Genomic DNA, 23,764 nt, shown 5'->3' with positions numbered 1-23,764 from the left:
AGAGGCTGTTGTAACCAGGAAGTGGCAGAACAGTAACAGATCAACGTTGGGGGCGACCCGTCCATGGGCGCTATTCCAGGAGCGAGAACCCTGCGGCGCGAGCCAGAAATAGCGTGACAGCCTGACAACCTAGCACTTACGAGCCACCGGATTGCCGCAAAAGTATGGATGTCAAGTAGTGTAAGTGGGCGAGTGAGAAGAACGGAAACAACTTTGCTATCGGGCATACTATGTACATTAATAGTGGCGGATTTCCGTTCAGGTCCCTGTTGTCAACCCCGGTTTTAGTTCGGTACGCTTACCTTCTTCAGTCGGTTGACAAATGACATGGATGATGCAACGGATCGGCGAAAGGCTCCGGCGAAAAGCTGTAGTTAAATCAACAAGCCGTTTTTTGGTTATATTATTGGTTATGAAGCTGTGAGCTTGCGAGGCCCTGGGGCTTGGGGCCGGGGGCGAGAGGGCGCAGGTGGGTAATGGGGAGAGGAAGGTTGGATTTGGCTCTGGGAGGTGAGGCCAATGGGAGGGGCGGCTACGGCACATGGTGGCTCTCATCCCTCTCCACGTCTCCATGTGGATCGGACCTCTTCTGCGGCTTCACACTTGAGTTTCTCGACTACCCTTCCTCACTACGCTCTGGCCAAAAGCGAATCCTCTCCTGTTTCCTGTGGGCATGCTCCGATCTCCCGATTTTTAGCCCCGATTGGCCCCCATTTCTGGACCTGACCATGTGCGACCAGGGCACCAGTCTCCAGAAATTCGCTGTGGGAAAGAAGGGGTCGGCTTGCGCGGTGGAGGGGAGTCGCTGATAAATACCATCACCCCACCTCTTTTGTGATGAGTTGCTCAGTCTTGGGCTCTGCTGTTCCCATCTGTCCATGGCTATTGCGCCAGTATATTCTTAACCATGTCGTCGTCTTCATCCCCACCTCATCACCAACCCTCATACACAACTGCCACGGCATCCAGCGGGTCGCCTGTTGGCTCTTACCACGACATCGAAGACAATAACACTAATGAGATGCCAGAGAACTATTCAGACACACCTGAAGAGCCTGCTTATGATTCCGACTTGGAGGAAGTTCTACCTAGGCAACGAAGACGAAGACAGGGCTCGCTATGGGCTCGTGGGCTCTCCGTGGTTTCGCCGTTCATTGCTACTTCTGCCAAACACAAGACTCCTGAAACTTTCGTCCCTCTATTTCCTCGTCACTCCAAGTATTCCAAGCTTTATCCTAAGTGGTTCCGGAAGTCAAACCGCTCCTGCTGTTGTCTATACTTTATCGTGGGCTTCTTCACCATGTTGTAAGATAATCAACTTGCTTCCCATTAAGCAGATACTAACACATATCTTAGAGGCATCTTCCAGTTCATCTCCCTCGCTTGCAGTATCGTCATCTCATTCTTCCCGGATGAGCTTGATCGAGTAACCGCTCGTTGGCGACAGCCGCAGGATGTTGACCCCGCGGACGCTACACGTTGGCCCACGGATATCTCAAGGGATATAGTTCCTATCGCATGTCACTCGCACAATGATTACTGGCGTCGCGTGCCTCTCTATTCCGCTCTGGCGGCCGGGTGCATTGGCGTGGAGGCAGACGTCTGGCTCGTCGACGATGAGCTTTTTGTCGGTCATACAAGACCATCTCTGACCCCAAGCCGCACACTACGGAGCATGTACGTCGACCCTTTGATGAGTATCTTGCGCAGACAGAACCCAATCACCCACTTCCATCCCGACGTCGATCAACCTCCAAATGGAGTCTTCGACACCAATCCTCTCCAGTCCCTGATTTTTCTCATCGACTTCAAGACCGATGGCAATGAGATCTGGGATTATGTATATTCGCAACTTGCTCCGCTCCGCGAAAGTGGCTACTTGACCTACTGGAATGGAAACGATACAGTCAATGGCCCCATTACCGTTGTTGCGACGGGAAACGCGCCCTTTAATCGAGTCATTGCAAACAGCACATACCGTGATATCTTCTTCGATGCACCGCTCGACCGCATAGTGGAAAGCGCCGACCGCATTGATGAGAGCACCCATATAGAAAAACGAAATGAAAATGCTGGCCAAGGCCTCTCGGGTATCGACAAAGGCGGCATTACACCCGACACTTTCAATGCGACAAATAGCTACTATGCTTCAGTCTCTTTCAAAAAGGCCGTCGGAACCCCATGGATGCTGCATTTGACGGACCGTCAGGTGCAAACAATCAGATCCCAGATTAGGGCCGCCCACCGACAAGGTCTTAAAGTCCGATACTGGGGAACGCCTGACTGGCCTCGAAGCTTGCGAAACCATGTTTGGCGTGTCCTTGCCCGAGAAGGCGTTGATATGCTCAACGTGGATGATCTCGTCAGTGCGGCTAGGAAGGACTGGGCGCCTAGTATCTTCGATTGGTGGCACTAAGTTGCCAACTTGAAACAAGTTAAGGCCTTAGATCCTGCAGGGTCTTTTCAGTTTATGTTTTTTTTTTACGATAGAATATACCCACCGGCGTCAATATGTTTATACTCTTATGGGTTGGATTAAACGAGCAGGAATGATGCTACGATGCCATGATCTTAACGTCCATCATCACGCTCTTGACCGTAGATAGCTATGTATTTGGTAGTGTTAGCTAGCTAAAATAGAAGCCAAAATGCAAGAAAAAAAAATGATTGGGTATCATCATATTTATAAAGACGCCTTGGGCGCACATCCCTGTTGCCTAACGGGCTATGCAACCATCTGTACATAGAACACAGCATCCAACTCAGCTAGATGCAAAAGCAGATCACAGACAAAACAACGCCTCCTCCCCGAACTCCCTCACAATACTCCCCTCCTCCCTAAGCACACCCCCCAACCAATCCTTCGCCGTCTCAAAGTCCGCAGCGCCAAACTTAACAAGGACACAGCCGGCCCTTACGCGCGCCGCCGTAAACGTCACTTGCGAGTCGTAGTTCTCAGGGAATTCGACGGCTGCGGGGCCAGAGGACGACCAGTTCCGGGCGCCGATGCGCGGCTGGGAGGTGAATTTTGTGACGAAATATGAGGACAGGTTTGAGAAGACTGGGCCGTACAGGATTAGGGTTCCTATTACGCCGTGGGGGCTTGTGCGTTCGCGGACGAGGGATTTAGGGGGGTGCAGGGCTGGGGTTTGGTTCTGGCTTTGTGCTTTTGGAGGCGTGGTGGAGGATTCGTCGTTGAGAATTAAGGAGTCTCGGAGGAGGAGCTTCTTTTTCTGAGTTTCGTTCTCGTGGTCGGTGGTCGTGGTCGTAGTCGAGGTATCATCTAGCCATATTTCGTTCTTTCCCTTCCAGAGATGGAAGTCCCAGTTCTCGCCGCGCGAGGTCCGGCCCTGCGTCACCCAGTCTAAGACGCAGAGGCTGCTTCGGGACGACGTCTCCGCTGTATTGTCGACGGTGAAGGTCTGGATCTGTTCGTAGCGACTGTCTTTGAATGGCGCTGATGGGTCAGGAAGGTAGCACAGAGCTGCCTCTTGGCCGATGCAGACGTCTAATGTCTGCCGGCTCTGATCTGATAATGTGCGCCCCGGAGAAGTTTCGGTCTTGAAGATCTTTGTGCTGCCTTGCGGCGTCGTGACGACAAGCCTTGTTCGCGGCTCTAGCGTTATCGAGACATCGATTTGGTCTCCTGGGAGGAGACCTCCGCCGTAGGTGAGAAGGTATAGGTGCACAGGTTGGGTAGCATCGGGCGACGCGGACTGCGGCACGAAGCCGGGGGCGCGAGTGAGGAGTTTGAGGGGGTATTTGTAGGTTAAGGTGCTGAGGGAGGGATTCGCAGGAGGCAGTAGCGAGAGGACGACTTTACCCTGTCCGGACTTTGCGATTGAGGATTCGAAGGGTGATTTGACGGGCATTTTGCTTGTTGACGGTCGAGAGCTCTAGGGGACGAAGGGCGGGACTTAGAGGTGAGAAGGACGTGGGATTCAGCTGTTTCAACTTCGGCGGCATGACGGCATCGCTCTGCTGCACGGGACATTTGCGAATGGCCACGATAGTCACTCTTGTCCAACCACCTGACCTCAATGCTGCAAGAATAGCTTCAAGCGGAGTTTCGATGACGGCGTTAATAAGTAACCTGGCGTTAAGTAGCTTGGCTCTGCAATTTGGAGCTCTGGGCAGCTTCACAGACGTCGGTGATGGAGCAAAGATGTGTTTCCATTACGGCATCGGACGCGCTTCTCCTCTTCCCCGCACCAACTAGGGTTGATCAATCACATGATGTGCATAACATTCTCTTACTAACTGTGCAGCATAAAATTAAGGCCTCAGGCATTACGGCACCAAAGCGCGTCTGTTCCGTCCAGTTACTCTCAGGTCGACTCCGCGTCCTCCACTGCTCCTTCCTTACTCCTCCTCCATCGCTAATTCTCATCGCCACTGGCGCGGCCGGGCGTCCCCTCATTGAGCTCTAGCACTTATTATCGCCTTCGTTAGCTTTTTAATCTGCCTCGTCGACTGGTGGAGGACTGCCGCGCGCAACATACTCGCTTGATTGATCCGTCGCGGTTTCCCGTTTAGTCCGCAACAACCCCGCGTTCCAGTTTGCTCTTCGCCTACAATTCATCAACTTGCATGGCATAGTCAACTGGGACACGTACCCATTGTTATTGAGAGTGATTCGCGAAGTGTGCAACAGAAATGGAGCCCGAGTTACGCTTTTCCTCACCTCCACCCGGCCCGACTCAGGACACCGCATCACCCTCGGGGGATAGGAGAAAATCCGGTCGGGCAACGCGAAGGCCCGAACTCTTTTCACAGAGCTATAGCGAGGCTAATGGTGCGACCGCGGGCGGCGCCCACAAACGAAAACGAACAGCTGTCGGCGACGAAAACGAGGACGAAAACGAGGACGCCGAAGACGCGTCCGAACCGGAAAGCGAAGATGTCGAGGAGGATGACGAGCCCGATGAGGAGGAACTGCGGGAGCAAAGACGTGCTGCACGCAAAGGGTCTGCGAAGAAAACATCATCTGGGACGAAACCCAAGTCGAAATCACAAGGGTCTCGCAGCGCGAAGAAGCCAAAAGTAGCTGGGAATGGAATCGGAAGGCAGCTGGCTCTGCGACCAGCTGCAAATGGTGCAAAGCCGCCTTCGCGGCCTAAGAAGCCAAAAATGCGGTCTAGTTTGGCTGCTGGCGAGAGTGGTCTTTATGGTATTGTTCGCGCTTTTCTTGTTGTGCGCTTGTTGTGTTTGTTCTCTGGCTAACAACTACGTTCGTCTAGCGGAGGTATTCGGCAAGGGACGTAACACTGAAACCGTGGCTGCGGGGTGGCTTACGCGATATCAAGAGGCACAAACGACTGCGATGCGCGATCTGGTCAACTTAGTTCTCCGGGCTTCGGGAACTGACATTGAAGCTACAGTAGAACATATTGAAGACGTTGACCACATAGCGCCGCGCGTTGCGGAATTCCAGGACGAGTACGCCGCCGAAGGCATTTCCGAATACCCTCTTATCTCGAAATCTCGCAAATTCAGAGATTTTCAGCCTGTCTTGGAGAATTTCTTCATTGCTCTCATGCAAACTTTACACCATTCCTCGGTTTTATATGACGACAAAGTCCTCTACGAGAATCTCCAGTCTTGGCTGTCCTCTCTCTCTTCTTCCACCTGTAGGCCTTTCAGACATACCGCAACCGTCGTCGCTTTATCGAACATGAATGCTCTCTGTGACATTGCCCGGGAGATCATGACTTCTGTATCGACTACTCGCAAGCAGTTGGAAAATGAGAAGAAAAAGAAGACGGTCAACAAAGGCCGAGTCGACGCGATGAAATCCACCATTCAAGAGAGCGAAACCAAACTTGAACTGATAGATGATCTTCTCAAAGATGGCGTGAACATCATCTTCGTCAACCGCTACCGTGATGTTGACCCGAAAATTCGTGCCGCGAGCATAGCGGCACTAGGAAGGTGGATGCACAGTTACCGAGAGTACTTTTTCGAGGGCCAATTTCTTCGGTACTGCGGATGGATCATATCCGACAGCGATGTTCACACGCGGGCTGTTGCTTTACGTCAACTTCTGAGTATATACTCGAATAAAGACAACATTGCCGGCGTGCGTTCGTTCACTGAGCGTTTCCGCCATCGGTTCGTGGAAATAGCGACTCACGATTCTGATGTCGGGATGCGCACGATGGCGATTGAGCTGCTTGATTTGATCCGAGATGCTGGATTGATTGAGCCTGCAGACGTTGACACTGTCGGGAGACTCATATTCGATTCCGAGGCGCGTGTGCGCAAGGCAGCAGGCCCTTTCTTTGTCGCAAATGTCCAGGATGTTTTCGACTCAACGATTGAGGAGGTTGCGGATGAAGTCAATGAGATATTCGGTGAGGATGAAGACGAGGATGATTTCGAGTCACCAAAGCGTTCATGGATCAAGTTCAAGTGTCTTGCGGATATCATCCAGGCTTACGATACACCGGAAGATGACACTGCGCCTGAAACAACCATAACATCGAGAGACGCGCTTGCAGGTATCTCGATGGACTCGCGATTTGTTCTTGCTACGGAGGCTGTCTACCCACATTTTGATGAATTGACAAATTGGCAGTCTCTGGCCGGTTACCTGCTCTTCGATCATTCCGAAATTCCCGACGAGCCTAGTGAAGAAGATGCCAGTGGAACAGTCAAGAAGCTATACAAGATGCAGGAGGGCCAGGAAGTGGTTCTCCTGGAAGTACTGTGCTGCGCTGTCAAACTTCGAATTCTCGACGTTGCCAAGTCCGACATTGACAAGCGAGGCAGGAAGGTCAAGGCATTGACCGACAGGATTCCAGAGCTGCAGGAAGAGATAGCTCACGGCCTTGCTCAAATCATCCCACAGCTTCTAAACAAATTCGGATCTACGCCGGAAGCCGCCTCTGCGGTTCTTCGTCTGGAGCATCTTGTAGATCTTGATAAGATACAAGACCTCCAGAAAGACGCAACGGCTTATACATCTTTGCTCAATGACATCAACAAACAATTTCTAAGTCACTCTGACCAAGATGTTCTAGCCGAGGCTAGCGTTGCCTTCCTTCATGCAAAGAGCTCCGACGATATGCGTGAAGCATTGGACGGCAAGATCCAAGAGCTTTGGGAGGACATGATGGACACCCTTATCAGAATATCTCAGCAAAAGGAAGTAACGAGCGACGGCCCGATACCAGCTTCGGTTCTGACTGAGCTCAACAACACCGTGACGAGGATCTCCAACTTGTCTAGTATAACGGACTGTACGCAGATGCTCGAAACACCGCTCACAAATCGGTCAAAGGGTAGAAGTAAGAAGGACTCGGAAGCTCCATTCAACTCTGTGCTGCGCTTGGTGCAAAGGGGTCAGCGCGAACAAACACAAGTGGATACCGAAGAGGATGAGAACGCAGCGAGGGCAGAGACAGAAGTGGTGATCAACAGCATCAGGACACTTCTATTTTACTTCATGTGGAAGGTACAAAACCTACGAACAGCATTCGCAGCTGGGAAAGCCATTTTCAACACAGCATATTTCGAGTCACTGACCAAGAGCCGCGAATTGTTTGTTGAGGCTCTTGTTGCTATCATGAAGGAGCGATCGGGCTTGGACGATGTCCGTTCCACTGCTACTACCACTCTTCTGGACCTCCAGACGCTGTTTGGTACATTCCGAAATGCTGGTCCGGGCGCCGGTAATGATGAGGATACCATCTTCCAGGCTCAAAGCTTAGTACATGAGATCGACGAGAATGTCCAGAACCTCATCACCAACATTCACGGAATAGCCCTCAGAACATATGCGAAGAGATCAGGTGTACCGTTCGAACCAGCAGAGGACGATGCTCCGGCGTCCGATTCAGAACTTGAACGAGAACCCGAAGATGACGAAGAGGAGGGCGATCAGGTGCTCCATGAGGAGCGATTGCGGTCCAAGATCGTCGCAGAGCAACGACTCTGCGAATTGACCGGAAAACTCGTGCTCGCAATCATAGGACGTATCATCGACGCATCCGGGCCCAATAGCGGGCAGTTGAAGAAGAAGCTGCTGAAGCATAAGACCCGCCTTGGCCCGAATTATCGCGAGGTCCTGGTATTCCTCGAAGACAAAGCCCCCAAGCGTGCCGCTTCACGGCCTGCTCAGTCTAAAGGGAAGCAGTCTGCTGCGCAGGGCACAAGCAAGCCACAGCCCGGCAAGCAGAACAAGTCAGCTGAAAGAGTCGACGAAGAGGAGGAAGAGGAGGAACACATTAGCGATGAGGAAATGGAGAAAGACAACAATGACATTGATAAAGAGAACGACGAGGGAGATGACAAGAACCGATCTGCAGCGCCTGAGACAGATGAAGACGAAATCATGGGTGATTGATTTCGTTTCCTCGATTCTCTCTTCTTCATCCGCCTTGACTTCTTTTCTCACCCAAAGTACCTGGCGCTTGCCCTTCTTACTTACATGTTCCAATTTATGACCCGTTCAATCTATGTATGCTTTCCTCGCCGGCGGCTTCTTAGTTTATCTAGTCAACTCTCCTATCTGTTCTAATCTCCTGTCTACTTAGTTGATTTTACCACTTTCCCATTTCTCTTGATGCTGTATGCTAACTCCCAATTTACGTTCTCATGTAATGAACTCCATTTCAGCTCAAGTCTTCTCAGTCATGTTCTTGTTCTCTCTCCACTGTGTGATATTTCCAATCTCGTCTAGTAGTGTGTAACTGATATTTTACTGCCAGTTACCCGCTTGCCTCCATTTCGTTTAATACCCCTAAATGAATGATATGAAGCTATACAAACTTCGCGAAGCAGAGGCACGCTTCAAAACTCACATACTAATGCCTTTCAACGTCCTCGGCCTCAAGGAGAGACGAATCATAAGTATCCCTCTTTCACGCGGGGCATACATAGTAATTTTATCCAATACGCAGGTCTTAGATTTTATGAGGGGGAGATACGACTGAACCTGGAAGGGTATCAGTCGCTCCTTCCTAACGAGACGGGGGTTTGCTATTTAACAGGTGAGGAAAGAGCGATCTCCATTAGAAGTCATGCGAAGAAAGCAAATGCGAGTAGAAGGAGCTTAATATTACTACATATACTATATCTAATACAGAAGATACCACTAGACGAGATTTTCATTCTGTGAATACCACTACCGTAGGCGGGGTGATATATTTCTTTGAGTCGTGCCACATCCGTGTCGTAAATTCGAGAGATTATGTCGTTCAAGATTTTTCTTTCCTTTTGGCAATGGGGCATGGAGAGCGGTTCAAGAATACAAAATCCGACCGTGGAACAGACAAGGATAACGGAAACGGGGGAACAGAGTCAATATAAGGAACAAAAAAAGCAGGTGATTAAAAAAAAAAAGCCTATAGACAACTACGCCCGTGTATGAGGAATGCTAGGGTGACTCGAGATAGGAAAGGGATACATGATGGTGAATCTTGTTTTATCGTGCCAAACCGTGATGAAAAGTAAAAAGGGTGGAATTTAGAAGTTCGACGGGGAGAAAACAGGTGAAACGTCGAGATGCCAGAAGGGGGTAAGAAAACCGAAACAGCCGGGTATGGTATCTGGTCCATTGACTCCCAGACATCCCAACCACTCTTAGAGGGCAACACTCAGCTAGAGGAACCAAGGGAATACCACTCCAAGGAGTCGACGCCTTCGAGCCGGCTGCCAGTGTCGGGTTCCCGACGGTTACACGCAAAGGGATTAACGTGAATCGAAGCCGCAATTCGCCCGCCAATAGGGCTGGGGCTGGGGGATTGAGCAACAATTGCCCGAGAATATATTCCTTCAAATGCTTTTTTGGGCCTTCTCCCTTTACATGTCCATGGAGTCGCCACCGTTGGCACCACCGAACGAGAATCCGCCAGGCTGCTGTTGGGTAGCACCTAGAGTGAAGCCTGTCTGTGTTTGTTGAGGTGCGAGTTCATCAATCTCACCACCAGCCTCATCTTCATCGGAGAAGTATTTTTCGATGATGTTGTACGCCTTCATGTAGATCTCCTCGTTGGCGTTGTTCTGGCAGTCGTGGATCTTCTCCATACCGCCAGCCTCTTCAATGAACAGAGCATAGCGGTTGACGCGAGCGTCATTAGACTGCGCAGCCTCCTTGTCCATCTCACCAACCTTGAGAATGTTCTCAAGGCCATCCAGAGCAACCTGGATGATCTTGTTGTCAGGGCATGCGAGCAGGTCACAGAGTGGCTTGATGCATCCCTGAGTAACGAGGTAGCGGATCTGGTCGGGCTTCTGCAGACCACCAGAGGTGGCATTGGAGATCGCCCAGCAAGCTTCCTTGCGGGTCTTGAAGTCGCCATTGGCAAGCAAATGGACGAGGGGAGGAATGATGCCGGCATCGACAACAGACTGGATCTGGCTGGAGTTACCAGCAGTGATGTTAGAGATAGTCCAGCAGGCCTCCTTGCGGATACCATCCTTGGTGGAGCTGAGAAGAGAGAGAAGGGCGGGAAGGGCGCCGCAGTTGATGATAACCTGCGTCTGAACATCGTCACCTGTGACGATGTTGCCGACTGAACGGAGGGCAGGGGTCTGAACCGAGGTGGAGGCGTGCATTAGGAGCTCGACAAGGCGACGAGGGATACCAGCTTCGATGACAGCCTGAATCTTCTCATTGGGACCATCAGACAGGTAGGAGATAGCCCAGCAAGCATCAATCAAGACCTCATCGTCAAGCATGTAGATGAGCTTGGCGAGATCGGGGAGGGCGGGCGCAATCTAGATGCTCATTAGTACGAGTTGCCTGTCGTAGATCGTAAATTTTTTTGAGACATACCGTGTTCCAGTCGGGCTGAGGAGTCTTGCCACGGCAGAAGTTGCTCAACGTCCAGGTTGCATTGCGCAGCATGCTGATCTTGCGACCGTCGTTAATCAAAGTCAGGAGCGGGCGCAGAGCACCAGCGTTGAGGACGAAATCACGGCATTGTGGGCTGTCACCAGCAATGTTACCCAGGGCCCAGACGGCCTGCTCACGCACATCGGGCTCGGGGCTGCTCAGGAGCTCGACAAAAATCGGTACAGCGCCAGCTTCAATGACGACTTGAGTTTGTTGAGCAGACCCGGAAGCAATGTTGGTTAAAGCCCAAGCAGCCTCGAACTGAACTAGGGTGTGAGGAGATCGAAGGAACTCCACAAAGCGGGCGACAACACCAGTTTCAATGACACGCTCGATAGGGGGATTGCGCTCCTTGGAGAGGAGCTTTCGGAACTTGGTCGTCGCTTGAATTTGAGCTTCAATCTGGTCAGAGAATACACCCTTGACCATCTCTGGTAACTCTACGTTAAGCTATGAATATCCATGTTAGCATATATCGCATTTTTTAAAACACTGTCCATATAAATGGAGTATATAAAAATAGGTCGCCGGTCGTGTGAGTGCCCCGCGATGATACCGGCTTCAAGGCCCGGGGCCATATTCGGGCGGTGAGCCCTTGCCGGACAGTGAACAGTGAACGAAGGAGTTCATCAGGCAGGTTGAGGCGCACGGCAACGACTCAACGGCGCTGGAGAAAGGCCTATCTAGACAATCACATACCTCGCTTTCGATAGCGCTGGCCTCATCGTCACTCTCAGCGCCACCCATGCCACCACCGACACCGATTCCGCCATCTCGAGTCTGGATACCTCGTCGCTTGGCCAAGTTCTCTTCACGTTTCTGCTTTCGAATCTCGACTTGCTGCTCCTCACGACGACGGCGAAGTTCATCAGGTCGGAACTGGTTGCGGGCCTTGTATTGGGTGCGGCGGTGCTCTGGAATATAGCGGTCCGACATGGTTGCCAAGGGGAGGGAGTAAAAACAAAGCGCACTACAACGGGTTACTTGATAGAGAGAAGTAGAGGAGAGAGGCAAAAATGGGGGATGGGATAACAGAAAATATGTAGAAAGGACCCCGGTGAGCAAAAAAATTAAGCCAGATAAGGGAGATGGAAAGCCTCTGTATTTTTCGCGGGGCGACTGGCAGAGGGAAGAAGAGAGGGAAGGAGGGGAAAAATAACGATTGTTTGACGGGAGCGTCACAGTCACGGGACGAGCTCGCTGCTTTGGGACTAGCGCTATCTGTAGCCGGCAGGCGCCCAAGCGATCTTAGCGCCGCGGATCGCCATACAACAATGAAAGGACCAGACGCGTCTATCATCGTACCACGTCGCCCTCCTACTACTATAATCCGAGTTTTGAACTCACTTCGTGCAGATGCAGATGAACACTATTGCTTGTCGATTGGGCTAGCGACGTGCAGTCCGTGATGCGACCTGAGATATGACTCCAGGTTTGTCTATCCACAAGGTTGTTTTCACGTTATAGAGCACGGGGCGCCTGCGACTCAAACGACAATGGCGACTAGACCTCCCCCAGGCTATGTCGACGTCACCAATGCGGTCGCGACGAGGGGCGTCGTCAATGTAATGGGTGTGGTTGTGGATATCTGGGGTGGCGCCTTCAGAAGTCAAGGGACGTCTGTCTGCATAACATTCACGATAAAAGACAGCGACCTGAACAACGGGCATACATGGGACGGTCTGAAAATCAAATACTTCCAGGCAAAAGAGTCTATGTTACCACCCGTACACGATGGGGATGTGATTCTATTACGAAACATCACGGTTTGTCTGTGCGATATACCCCCACATAGCGCTCTTGATGACTTATATTTGGTCTAGGTCAAGATAATATATGGGAAGACAACGGCAGTAGCTTCTCAGGATAGAATCATTCCATACGCTATCTTCCGCGCAGACCGGGATCCTACATCCCATCTCTCAGCAATCACTGGCCCTGTACCTTTTGAGCCCACATATCAGGAAAAGAGCCACGCATCGGCTTTGCTACAGGCTTCTCCCGCCTCGTTCCGCACTGCCACTGTTCCTAGGGCAGGAATTTCACAGGACACTAACCCTATTTCAGCTTCGAATACCCAGAAAAAGTTCTCGCTTCTCAAAGACGTCCGGGAGAGGCAATTTGCGGATCTCATTGGTGAGATAGTCAAAATACATGGTAATGACAGTGAGAAGCTTACCGTCTACCTCACCGATTACACTGAGCACGAGGATCTATTCTGCTATGCATCCGACAATGAGAAGCCTGATGAAGGTCGTGAAGGAGACCAATATAATTATATCAAACGCCCAAAAAAGAACTGGAATGGCCCTTCTGGTCGTAGGACCATCCAGATAACGCTGTGGGAGCCGCATGCATCATCTCTACGGGGCACTTTCAGCGAGAACGAACTCGTTCGCCTCAAGAACGTTCATATCAAGGCAAGTCGTGTGGAAGGAGGAGCCTTGGAAGGCGCCATCCATCAAAATCGCGACAAACCACATGTTCCAAACGTCTTTCAAGTAGATCCCAAGGAGGACCCTCGGGTCCAGCAACTGCTTGCTCGGAAAGAAGAATACTGGAAAGCGCACCCGAAGAAGCGAAAGAGAAAAGCAGACGAGGACGCCGAACCGCGCTCAAAGAAGAGTAACGCCAAGAAGAAACGAAGCAAAGCAGAGCCGAAGAAAGAAGTTGGCCAGACAAGGCTTGTTCCGAAGAAGCGTATCGATGCCCACCCAAACAGTAAGTATATTCTCATCGAAACGAATGTGGCCAGTAAACTAATCCTCATCTCGCAGTCCATCCACGAGTGGGGCCAAACATGGAATACATATCGCTAGAAGAGATCATCGACAACCCCTCTCATAACAACCGATCCCCAGACGGCATCGAGTACCGACTTCCCTTCCAGAACCTCTGCTACCTCAGCACAGTCCGCGTAGTCGACTTCTACCCCCCGCTATTAGAGGATTTTGCCGTCCTCCAGAAACACACCTCGCTCGCGTCCTCACATACATATGAAAAATGGGAATGGCGCTTTTGCCTCCTCGTCGAAAGCCCCTCTCGTGCGGTACCTGGACAGCAGAAAGAGCGTGTCAGGCTTTTTGTTTCGCATTCTGAAGCGGAGCATCTTCTGAAAATGAGTCCAACTGAGTAGGTCGATCCTTGCTCTAAATAAAACGCTGTAGATAGATGAACCGGTCAACTGACATAACTCCCTTTCTCCAGTCTACGAAAGAAACCGGATAATCTCGAGGATTTGCGCAACACAATTTGGCACTTATGGGGGAATTTAGAAGAGTTGAAACGGGAGACCATCGAAGAAGGCGGGAAACCAATAGATCTTAAGAGACTCACCTCAGTGCCCTTCCGCTGCGGTATTATGGAATACGGCATCCAGTGCAACCATTCTCGGGGGTCTAACCGAGCAGGCGGTGGTAAGAGTTTGGGTGGCTGTTCTGAGCAAGGCTGTTTTGGATGGGAGAGGAGGTTTGGGCTGTTGAAGACGACGATTCATGAAACTGTTTATGCATAAGTGGTGTCCCTTCTTGGAACTAGAAGATACTTTGTTACCTCAGGACTAAATCAATGCTGCAGCATTGATTATCATTACAGCATCATAAATACATAGCCTTGCCGAGAGAAACAAAATATCAGAAAATAGCGCGCCCAGTAAAAAGAAGCGTCACCTGAAATGGTACAGAAAGTACGGTGTTCAACGGCCCCGACGCCATAATATTACAGCCCAATCATATGGTATACAAGGCGAGAAATGTTGTCGTGGAGTTACTAATCGCATCTGGAAGTGAAGGTTTTAGACCTTGGTCACTTTCACGATATTGGTGTCAATGCCGTGCGCGGCAGTATTGAAGCGACAACTGGAGCCCCAATAGCAATCTTTTCTTCCGACTTCACTTTGAGGACAACGGTGCCCGTACATGCACTCTGGGTCGTCACATTCCAGTCCATACCGGCATGGAGTCATTCTCGCGACGGCGGTTAGAGTATGAAGCTCGGCCTTGGTCAATTTGCGAGAATGGTCGTGATGGCAATTCTCATTCGGGCATTCGCCTTGTAGAAAGTGATAATTGCAAAGCTTCAGTTTCTTTATGCGGTTCATCTCTTCACGAGGTATGCTCTGGATGTCAAGTCGGTCTACACGCTGGCCGTACTTATTTCGTTCCACGATTTTAGGACGAGAGGAGGAGGCAGGTTTCGAACGCACCAATTGAAAATCATCAGAACTATGAGAGCTTGCCGGCGTTGACGAGGCAGCCGCGCTATTACTGGCTGTGGTCGCCGTTGTTGCTGTAGTTATATTGCTGGGCGTTCGAGAAAGCGGTGCGACATGGGGTGAGGGGTTCGGCGATGGGGTTAGTAACGAGCGTGGCTTGGTGGCCACTGCTGCTTTCCATTGGGGCCAAACCGTGTTTAACTTGGAGTCTCGGAAAATGTCAGGGAACTTAGTGGACCTATATTGTGTCTTGAGAGATTCAAGGTCCTGGCCGAATGGAATCCCTTCAATCAATGAAATGCGCCCCGAGAGGTCCATATCTGCTAGAATCTCTTCCAAGGCGTGCAAGTATGGCGACTCGTCCGATAAGCCCAGGAAAATCTGATGGCAGTGACAGTTGTATAGATGTAGTTTGAAGGTGTCTGCAGCAACCCGTTAGCGCATATCTGAAAGCAGGGGAATGCATGGAGGTCCTGCAGGTGCAATGCATACCTTTTATCTTATCATACGCAGCATTCTTCCCTGATCCGACATCTATCAAATCGAATAGGGAAAAGCTGCCATTGAAGCCCCGAGCAAATTCATCCAGAATAGAAGGATCCGTCGTAACTCCGCCACGAACACAAGCGTCGCATAGCGCTTTCATATTGACGTACATCTTGGTGATGATCTTCGGTGAAACAATGCTTGGGAAATTATCCGATACATAATCTTCAACTGCGAAGGACAATTCTGTTGCGGCTTTTCGTCCACCTTCTTCTCCCAGTTGTAATAGATCGTCTCTGAAGATTATTCCGTCTCCGTCCAAAAGTACGACTATGAAAGGCTCGCGGTTCTATAATGAGCAAGGAAGGAAAGTCAGCGACTGCGATTGAGATTATAGCGGAAAATTAGTGAGATTGGTTTACCATGACAGCTTTAGTGCGCGACAATTGTTCCATCAACTCCATTTCGTGAAGCTGTATATCTCGATTGAAGCGCTTTTCGCGCTCATGGTCCAACTGTTCTTGTTGGTATGCGCGCTCGAGTTCAGTTACTCGTTGTATCAGTTCCTAACGAATAAAAGTCGTGTTAACACAGAGAGGCCATGGAAGATCGAACAAAGGCCATGCTGAGGAATACCTCGATCAGAGTGTCTTTCTTCTGTTCGATGGAATTGAGCTGTTGATAGCGTTCGAAATATGAGCGGGCCGACATGATGCCTAAGAGAAAAGGGAAGGGCTATCTGAAGAACGGGATCATTCGAGAAGGCGTAGGTTGGAGATGAAGATGGTGTGTTAGTTTGAGTGTTGAACCGGGGAAACTTCGAGGAGAGCGCTTATATATGGTATGGTCCGCGCCAGAGGAGGAAGTGTGAATGACAGGTTTATTGAAACGCCTCCTTTGTCGCGAATGAATGAATACACGTGAGACCACGTCTACAATCAGGATCATCAAGTGAATGACTCTCTATGCCAATTTTTCATAGTCTTCGCGACGGAAATTGCGTTCGAATCGGCCGCGGAAACTGCGATGGAGAACTGTGGCTGAGTCAGCGGGGCCTGGGGAAAGAAACGCCAACGTGGAGCAAACTTGCTGTCGGTCTGTCCCTCTTCCATCTCTATCTCTCGTCTTCCTCTCCTCTTCTCCTCTTTCCTCTTCTTTGTCCTCTCGCTTCCCCTTGAACCCTTTCCGTGGTCGTATCAGATTCGGTGCCTCCTCATCCCAATGGCTCGCTTCGCTTTCCTCTCCCTGGCTTTGCTCTCGGTTCAAGCCTTGATCGGCGGCTCTCTGGCAGCAGTACGTTCGCGGAGCTAATGACTCAGTGCAAGCCCCGATAGATTGCTGACGTTACGAATCATCGCATTAGGATACCGCCGAGAAGATTGAGGAAACTGTTCAAGCGCCTACCCTTGCTGTGACCGCTCAAGCAGCATTCCCCGCTTCTGAGATCTTCGGCGTGAAGCTTGTCAATGGCCACCCAACGCAGGCCTTGGTCACTTTCACCAACAATGAGGCCTCTGCTGTGACTGTCAACTTCATCGGTGGCACATTGTCTACCTTGGACGAGGAGAGCAAGCTGGTTCGCAACCTGACTGCTACTCGCTACAGCGTGGATATCCCAGCTGGTGAGAAGGAGAGCCTGAGCTACAGCTTTGCCACCGAAATGCACCCTCAGGATCTCAGACTCTCTCTTGCCTCGGTTATCTCTGACGGTGAGGGCCGTTTTTTCACTGTCTACGCTCACAACGGTACCGTCAGCGTGGTGGAGCCCGAAACCAGCATCTTCGACCCCCAGATGTAAGTTGTGCGGTTCAGTGCTTCCATGAATCCAAGGCTGATTTCATAATTCTAGTATCTTCCTCTACTTCTTCCTCCTTGCTTGCTTTGGTGGCACTTCATACTTCTTCTACACCGTTTGGATTGCGCCCTACTTCCCCCAGAAGCGCAAGTCTGCCAAGCCAGAGGGCTCGAAGAAGTCCGCTGGCGCCTCCAAGAAGGCCGAGACTCCTGTTGACAGCCCTGCTGTTTCCTCGGCCACCACCTACAACGCCGAATGGATTCCAGCTCACCACATTAACCGCCCTGAAGCCAGGAAGGTCAAAGGTACATCCCGGTCCAAGTCTCGCGCATAGACTGGTTGCTCCAGGTCTAGTTGCCTCCGAGCCGGGGGCGTTGGGTCGGGAATTCAGACGAAATCGCTCGTCTATGACATGGTTCGACTCTAGCATGAATATTTTCTTCTCGAATCGGATTTCAGGTTTAGCGAACTCGAGCGCCAGATTACTGAGAACGTAATTAGCCCAGGATTTTATCGTACCTTGGATTCTCTGTTTGTATATCTACAAAATATTACCTAGTGGCTCATTGGAGCTTTGAATTTTTATTTTTATTTTTTATTTTATTTATTTATTTATTTTTATTTATTTATTAATTATATTTTTTTTTTTTTGACAGATGCGTCTAGACCACAGACGGTAGCTCTATTGAGTCTATGGACTTGAGCGCATGAGGTTCAGTTTGGAACTTGCGCGCTAGGGGTAATGAAAGATGTCATGTCGCGTGACAATTGAAAGCTCGAGCTTTTTGTTTTTCAATTTGCTAACTCAGAGTTGTTTCCATTGGTTGAACTCTTCCTCCAGATGTGTTTTCAACGCGGCGAACTTATTCCCAAAGTCCTGGCCGCAACGCCAACATACGAAATCCCTCCGTAGATAACCCTGTCGGTCAGGATCCCTCCGTGGGTCATCTCTGGCGAGGGGGAAATCATCGATGCCTATGAAGAATGGCGTAGAAAAGCTATTATAATGCTTTCTGTGCTTGAGCCGGTCGCTAAACCGATCTACAGAAATGATATGAACATGTAGATGGTTCATCGACGGATGCGCATGGATTCCGCACATGAGTTCCTGCTCCCAGTCTCTCCCAGCGGGCAGTATCTCCGGCGGCGGTTCGGCAACGAGCGCTTCTTGTCGCTCTATTTCCCGTAACGAATCCTTCCCGTATTTCCGTCGGAGCTCACTAGCAGCTAACTTCCGGACCTTCTTCAGTTCCTCTTTCACCTTCGCGAGGAACTCCGCATTGTCGAACGCTTCAACGGGGTGGACGAGGGTCTTCGCTGGGTCGCGCGGGAGGAGGAGAAGGTGCAGCGTCGCCTTTGGGTATAGATCGTGAATCACAACGAAGTCGTCGTTGTAGTATACCACAGTACTAGGCGGGTACGCCTCTGGTTTCGCGATATAGGCACCTAGGCCATCTCGAGGGTTGAACTTGTTACCGGGGGCCTTCTTTTGGGTGCTTTGTGATATACTACTACTGTCATGCTTCGGCTGCTTGCTTTTGGATGAAAGGAGTTCTGTAACTGAATGTAACAAGTTAGCCAGTCATTCTTACTCAAGGTAGGGCAATGCGCCGTGCAGATCAGGATCTAGGAAGCATAGTACAGGCATTTCTCTTCGCGGGCTGCTTCTGGTCCTCCGGCGCCGCACCCGGGTATGTGTTGTTTTCCATGTTCCACCAGCGACAACCGAAGATCAGGAATGAGCATAAAGAGCGAAGCAGAAGCTTTCGTACTCGGGCAGGTCACCACGCATGCTGGCCAGTCAAAATTATGGCTCTATGCACATGAAGAAGGAAGAGAGAAGTACGAGGTGGAGGCCGGGCGATCACACTCACTTCCTTCCCCGCAGGCCCGCGCACAGAAAAAGCTGCCTGAGGCGGGGACCAGATTCGGAATGATCGCCCGCCGTCATCTTACCCGACAGAGTACAACTTAGCACCTGTCAATTCAGAGCAAAAGACTCCACGGGCGTCACTGTCAAGCTCTATCGACGCCTGACGATGCCGCCCAAGAAGAAGTCCGACGCCCGTGGAGGCGCGCCCAAGCCCGGGACGAAGCAGGCGAAAGCCGCCGCCGAAGAGAACGCGAAGAAAGCGCAGCAACCAACGGACGAGCAGAAAAAGCCGACGGTCAAGCAAGTCATTGGCGGCGCATCATGGACAGGGAAACTGCCGGTCAATTTGATGTCGGAGCATTGCCAGAAGCATAAATGGGAGAAGCCGGAGTATAAAATGGTGAGCGCGGGAAAGGATTGAGCAAGATATTCTACGCTACATGCTTGCGGAGATTGGCACATGCTAATGCTTTCGCTCACCACAGGACAAAATCGGAGGTGGCTTCGTCGCCTCTGTTCTATTGAGACATATCGACTCCAAGACCAAAGAAACGCTCTCTCTTCCTCCCATACGGTTGCCGGCCGGATTCAAGCAGCCCACGGCGCTCGAAGCTCGTCATTATGCTGCGACGTACGCCCTATTCCACGTATGCAACAAGACAAACCTACATATGATGCTCCCGCCGGATTTCAAAAAGCTATGGAAGGATGACTTCGAGAAGTTGAAGGCGGCTGAAGTGAAGAAGGGCGATGGCTGGCTGTATGAGGCGGATCCTTTCCTAGCCATGAGGGAACGGGAGATCGCAGCTGCAGATATGGCGAAGAAGCAAAAAGAGCGCGAGGCAGCCCAGGCGAAATCGTCCGACGGCGCGGCGAACCTGGGCTTAGGGCCCAGAGGGCAAAACAAAGGGAGGAATGTCTGGTCGGGTGCCCCGAAGGTTGACCTGGGAAACAGGGTTCGGCGTGAGATCGAGACGCTTGTGCAGGAGCATACATTATGGAATCCTTACGGTGTGAAGATCTCTGAGTTGGAGCGAGAAAGTCTTGTTGAAGAGTTCACAGCCTTGGGGTTCCGACGGAGTCACACTGAGGAAGCTAGTGCTGCGTGTAAAGACCGAGAAGAAGTGCTGGAGTGGCTTCTTATCTACGTCCCCGAGGATGATCTGCCACCATGGTGTCTACCTGAAAGATATTCGGTGGGAGTAACGTTGGTCAACGATGACCTTGCCAGAGAATCGAAGCTCAAACGGCTTGCATCTGCTGGGTATCCCGCAGATCTGTGCGCACGAACGCTGGACAATAATCAAGGCGATGAACTTGCTGCGGCAGAGTCTCTCCAGCGTACTCTTGTACATGGGGACTCAGCTGCTCCTTCTATATCATCGGAGAGCGATGATGGCTGGGCAGAAGAACAAGAGACTCTGGAAGCCATTTTCGGCGAGAAGTACTCCGCCAAATCGCCGCAAGTCTGCGCAATTGAGTGTAAATCACTGGATAGCTCAGGGACGATGCGTTTCCAGTTCCAGAGGCCTTCAGAACACTATCCGTCCGCTGTTCCAATAATCTCTATCCAAGCAGAGAAGATCCCAGCCTACATCCGACTGAGCGCCATTCGTCAGGCTGTGAGGTTTGCTGAAGAAAACTTCAGCGGCGAACAGATGATCTACAATATTATAGACTGGTTCGAAGCTCAATTACCAGGGATTATCGAGGATCCAGGGAAGTTACGGGACATATCGACAATATCCGCACCTCCTGTTACGGCTTCTGGTTCAACCTACGAGCTTCCTACACGCCAGCGACATAAGGACTCAAGAAAGATCGATTGGTCACCTGGGTCTTCAAAGAGTCTTGCTCTCAAAGAAGCTTGGGAGACAAAGCAGACTACCAAGGCTCAGCAGGCCATGCTCCAAGCACGAGAGTCACTTCCTGCTTGGAATACACAAAAGGCAATCATACAGTCTGTTAATTCGCACCAAGTCACGATCATCTCCGGAGAGACAGGTAGTGGAAAGAGTACGCAATCGGTGCAATTTGTCCTAGACGACATGATCAAGAAAGGACTCGGGGGTGCAGCAAACATCATCTGTACTCAGCCCCGTAGGATCTCTGCTTTAGGTCTGGCAGACCGAGTCAGCGATGAGCGATGTTCATCTGTTGGCAACGAGGTTGGTTATATCATCAGAGGCGAGTCAAAAGCCAAGCCTGGGACTACAAAGATCACATTCGTCACGACCGGTGTGTTGCTTCGCAGGATACAGTCGGGCAGTGGTTCTGGGAATATCGCAAGCTCTCTTGCCGACGTCACTCATGTGGTTGTCGATGAGGTCCACGAACGCAGTCTCGATACTGACTTCTTGTTGGCCCTGTTGAGAGATATTCTTCAACATCGCAAGGACATCAAGGTAATATTGATGAGTGCGACGCTTGATGCAGACATATTCACACAATACTTTGGCGGGCCTAAGTCTGTGGGATTAGTTCATATTCCTGGGCGAACTTTCCCGGTGGAGGATTACTACCTGGATGATGTGGTTCGCAAGACAGGATTCGCACCGGAACTCACTGAGCGAGGCTTCGAGGAAGATACACCTGCTTCCTCAGCAGCGGACGAGTCATTTGGCAAGATTCTCCGTTCGATCGGTATGGGGATTAACTACGAGTTGATCGCCTATACTGTTCGATACATCGATCAAAAGCTACAGGATCAGCCAGGTGGAATATTGATCTTCTTACCGGGAACAATGGAGATTGACAGATGCTTGAATGCTGTCAAGAAGATACCCAACGCACATCCTCTACCCTTACATGCGTCTCTTCTCCCCGCTGAGCAGCGGCGCGTATTCCAGAGCCCCCCGAAAGGCAAAAGGAAGGTCATCGCAGCTACTAATGTTGCCGAGACATCAATCACAATCGAAGACATTGTGGCCGTCATCGATACTGGTCGAGTAAAAGAGACAAGCTACGACCCCAAAGACAACATGGTTCGCTTGCAGGAGGTCTGGGCATCCCAAGCAGCGTGTAAACAGCGACGAGGAAGAGCTGGTCGAGTTAGGGCTGGTACGTGTTACAAGCTCTACACGCGAAAAGCAGAGGCGAGCATGCCGCAACGACCAGACCCCGAAATCCGTCGTGTACCGTTGGAGCAGCTATGTCTTTCCGTGCGCTCTATGCAGGGAATTGACGACGTTGCCTCTTTTCTCGCCAACACCATCACCCCTCCAGAAAGCATCGCAGTTGAAGGAGCTCTGAACTTCCTGCATCGAGTTGGAGCCTTAGACCATGACAGGTTGACTGCCCTGGGTCGATACCTTTCCATAATTCCCGCAGACTTGCGTTGTGCGAAATTAATGGTGTACGGATCCATCTTCAACTGCATGGACGCCTGCATTACAATCGCCGCCATCCTAACCGTGAAAAGCCCATTCGTCTCCCCCCGCGAGAGACGGGAAGAAGCCAACGCCGCCCGAGCCTCCTTCTCCAAAGGCGACGGCGACCTCCTAACAGACCTAAACGCCTACCAAGACTGGTCAGACCGCGTAAAGGATCAAGGCTACTGGTCAACCCAGTCATGGTGCAGCGCGAATTTCCTCTCCCATCAGACCCTCCGCGACATCTCCTCGAACAGAGCCCAATTCATCACCTCGCTCAAGGACGCCGCCATCCTCCCAGTCGACTACTCCGAAACCTCACCCTCCTTCTCGCGCCTTAACTGCAACGCTACGAACCGTAGCCTCCTGCGCGCCCTCGTCGCCGGCGCCTTCCAGCCTCAGATCGCGCGCATCGCGTTCCCGGATAAGAAGTTTGCTAGCTCCATGACGGGGACGTTCGAGGTTGATCCGGACGCCCGCACAATTAAATACTTCAACCAGGAGAACGGCCGCGTCTTCATCCACCCTTCCTCCCTCCTCTTCTCCGCTCAGTCCTATCCCAACGCCGCCGCCTTCCTAAGCTACTTTACCAAGATGGAGACGTCGAAGGTCTTCGTTCGTGATCTAACCCGTAGGTAGATTCCAGCATAAACCAAGTCCCCCAGTTTCATGAAAACAAGGAAGACATGATAGGAATACTTACTAACAACGCTCTTCGACTTGAATTGAGCAGCATTCAACGCCTACTCCCTCCTCCTCTTCTGCGGCTCCATCGACCTCGACACAACAGGCCGAGGCCTGATCGTTGACGGGTGGCTGCGCCTTCGCGGCTGGGCCCGGATCGGGGTCCTGGTCTCGCGGCTACGCACAATGGTCGATGAGATAATCGCGACGAGGATTGATAATCCCGCGTCGTTTTTGGAAGCGGTATCTTCGTCTTCGTCTTTGACTCCGACGTCCAGTGGGAAAGAGGGGATTGCGGAGAAGGTTATTGATGTGGTGAAGAAGTTGATTGAGTTTAATGGGTTAGATCAGTAGTAATTGTGTTGTACCGGGTTGTTGTTGTTGTCCTGGATTTTCTGGATAGTCAGGTAACGTAATCCACGGGCGAACCGCGCTTACGGGCGAACCGCGCCTTTTCACCACTCTTTAAAACTTTTCAGCTAATAACACTCTTAAATCTAAA

At 51.1% G+C, this 23,764-nt stretch overlaps 9 protein-coding genes across 9 annotated transcripts; 5 read left to right on the top strand and 4 right to left on the bottom strand.

Moving 5' to 3' along the window:
- Positions 1-451: 451 nt before the first annotated feature.
- BDV17DRAFT_275676 (uncharacterized protein) lies at positions 452-2,783 on the top strand. Its single transcript, XM_073759245.1, has 2 exons — positions 452-1,305; positions 1,357-2,783. Exons 1-2 carry the CDS (start codon positions 908-910, stop codon positions 2,414-2,416), a joined length of 1,458 nt encoding a protein of 485 aa, XP_073610786.1. The 5' UTR covers positions 452-907; the 3' UTR covers positions 2,417-2,783.
- Positions 2,784-3,872, bottom strand: BDV17DRAFT_295856 (urease accessory protein UreD; the record flags this gene model as incomplete). The annotated part of the gene is made up of 1 exon (XM_073763172.1): positions 2,784-3,872. The coding sequence occupies one exon, from the start codon at positions 3,870-3,872 to the stop codon at positions 2,784-2,786; it is 1,089 nt and encodes a 362-aa protein (XP_073610785.1).
- A 508-nt stretch (positions 3,873-4,380) lies between these two features.
- BDV17DRAFT_275674 (cohesin subunit IRR1) lies at positions 4,381-8,772 on the top strand (the record flags this gene model as incomplete). The annotated part of the gene is made up of 2 exons (XM_073759244.1): positions 4,381-5,170; positions 5,241-8,772. Coding segments are annotated over exons 1-2 (3,617 nt in total), but the record flags the coding sequence as incomplete, so codon positions are not given.
- Positions 8,773-9,753: 981 nt separating this feature from the next.
- BDV17DRAFT_223947 (karyopherin alpha) lies at positions 9,754-11,396 on the bottom strand. The gene is made up of 2 exons (XM_073755653.1): positions 10,781-11,396; positions 9,754-10,722 (listed from the first exon to the last, which is right to left on the bottom strand). The coding sequence occupies exons 1-2, from the start codon at positions 11,267-11,269 to the stop codon at positions 9,805-9,807; spliced, it is 1,407 nt and encodes a 468-aa protein (XP_073610783.1). The 5' UTR covers positions 11,270-11,396; the 3' UTR covers positions 9,754-9,804.
- Positions 11,397-12,164: 768 nt separating this feature from the next.
- On the top strand, positions 12,165-14,472 carry BDV17DRAFT_275669 (telomere-binding alpha subunit central domain protein). The gene is made up of 4 exons (XM_073759243.1): positions 12,165-12,606; positions 12,664-13,561; positions 13,618-13,972; positions 14,048-14,472. The coding sequence occupies exons 1-4, from the start codon at positions 12,337-12,339 to the stop codon at positions 14,352-14,354; spliced, it is 1,830 nt and encodes a 609-aa protein (XP_073610782.1). The 5' UTR covers positions 12,165-12,336; the 3' UTR covers positions 14,355-14,472.
- Positions 14,473-16,496, bottom strand: BDV17DRAFT_275667 (CCCH zinc finger protein). The gene is made up of 4 exons (XM_073759242.1): positions 16,176-16,496; positions 15,962-16,105; positions 15,546-15,888; positions 14,473-15,475 (listed from the first exon to the last, which is right to left on the bottom strand). Exons 1-4 carry the CDS (start codon positions 16,248-16,250, stop codon positions 14,634-14,636), a joined length of 1,404 nt encoding a protein of 467 aa, XP_073610781.1. The 5' UTR covers positions 16,251-16,496; the 3' UTR covers positions 14,473-14,633.
- Positions 16,497-16,644: 148 nt separating this feature from the next.
- On the top strand, positions 16,645-17,995 carry BDV17DRAFT_275665 (putative translocon-associated protein, alpha subunit). The gene is made up of 3 exons (XM_073759241.1): positions 16,645-16,832; positions 16,903-17,333; positions 17,389-17,995. Exons 1-3 carry the CDS (start codon positions 16,761-16,763, stop codon positions 17,666-17,668), a joined length of 783 nt encoding a protein of 260 aa, XP_073610780.1. The 5' UTR covers positions 16,645-16,760; the 3' UTR covers positions 17,669-17,995.
- A 14-nt stretch (positions 17,996-18,009) lies between these two features.
- BDV17DRAFT_275662 (DNA 5'-adenosine monophosphate hydrolase) lies at positions 18,010-19,183 on the bottom strand. Its single transcript, XM_073759240.1, has 2 exons — positions 18,977-19,183; positions 18,010-18,894 (listed from the first exon to the last, which is right to left on the bottom strand). The coding sequence occupies exons 1-2, from the start codon at positions 19,041-19,043 to the stop codon at positions 18,140-18,142; spliced, it is 822 nt and encodes a 273-aa protein (XP_073610779.1). The 5' UTR covers positions 19,044-19,183; the 3' UTR covers positions 18,010-18,139.
- A 190-nt stretch (positions 19,184-19,373) lies between these two features.
- Positions 19,374-23,616, top strand: BDV17DRAFT_295849 (RNA helicase; the record flags this gene model as incomplete). The annotated part of the gene is made up of 3 exons (XM_073763171.1): positions 19,374-19,607; positions 19,693-23,209; positions 23,312-23,616. The coding sequence occupies 3 exons, from the start codon at positions 19,374-19,376 to the stop codon at positions 23,614-23,616; spliced, it is 4,056 nt and encodes a 1,351-aa protein (XP_073610778.1).
- Positions 23,617-23,764: the final 148 nt, after the last annotated feature.

This window comes from Aspergillus undulatus, assembly GCF_047715775.1.
Source record: "Aspergillus undulatus strain CBS 261.88 unplaced genomic scaffold BDV17scaffold_77, whole genome shotgun sequence".
Lineage (NCBI taxonomy): Eukaryota > Fungi > Ascomycota > Eurotiomycetes > Eurotiales > Aspergillaceae > Aspergillus > Aspergillus undulatus.
This window is presented reverse-complemented; position numbering and strand designations above follow the sequence as displayed.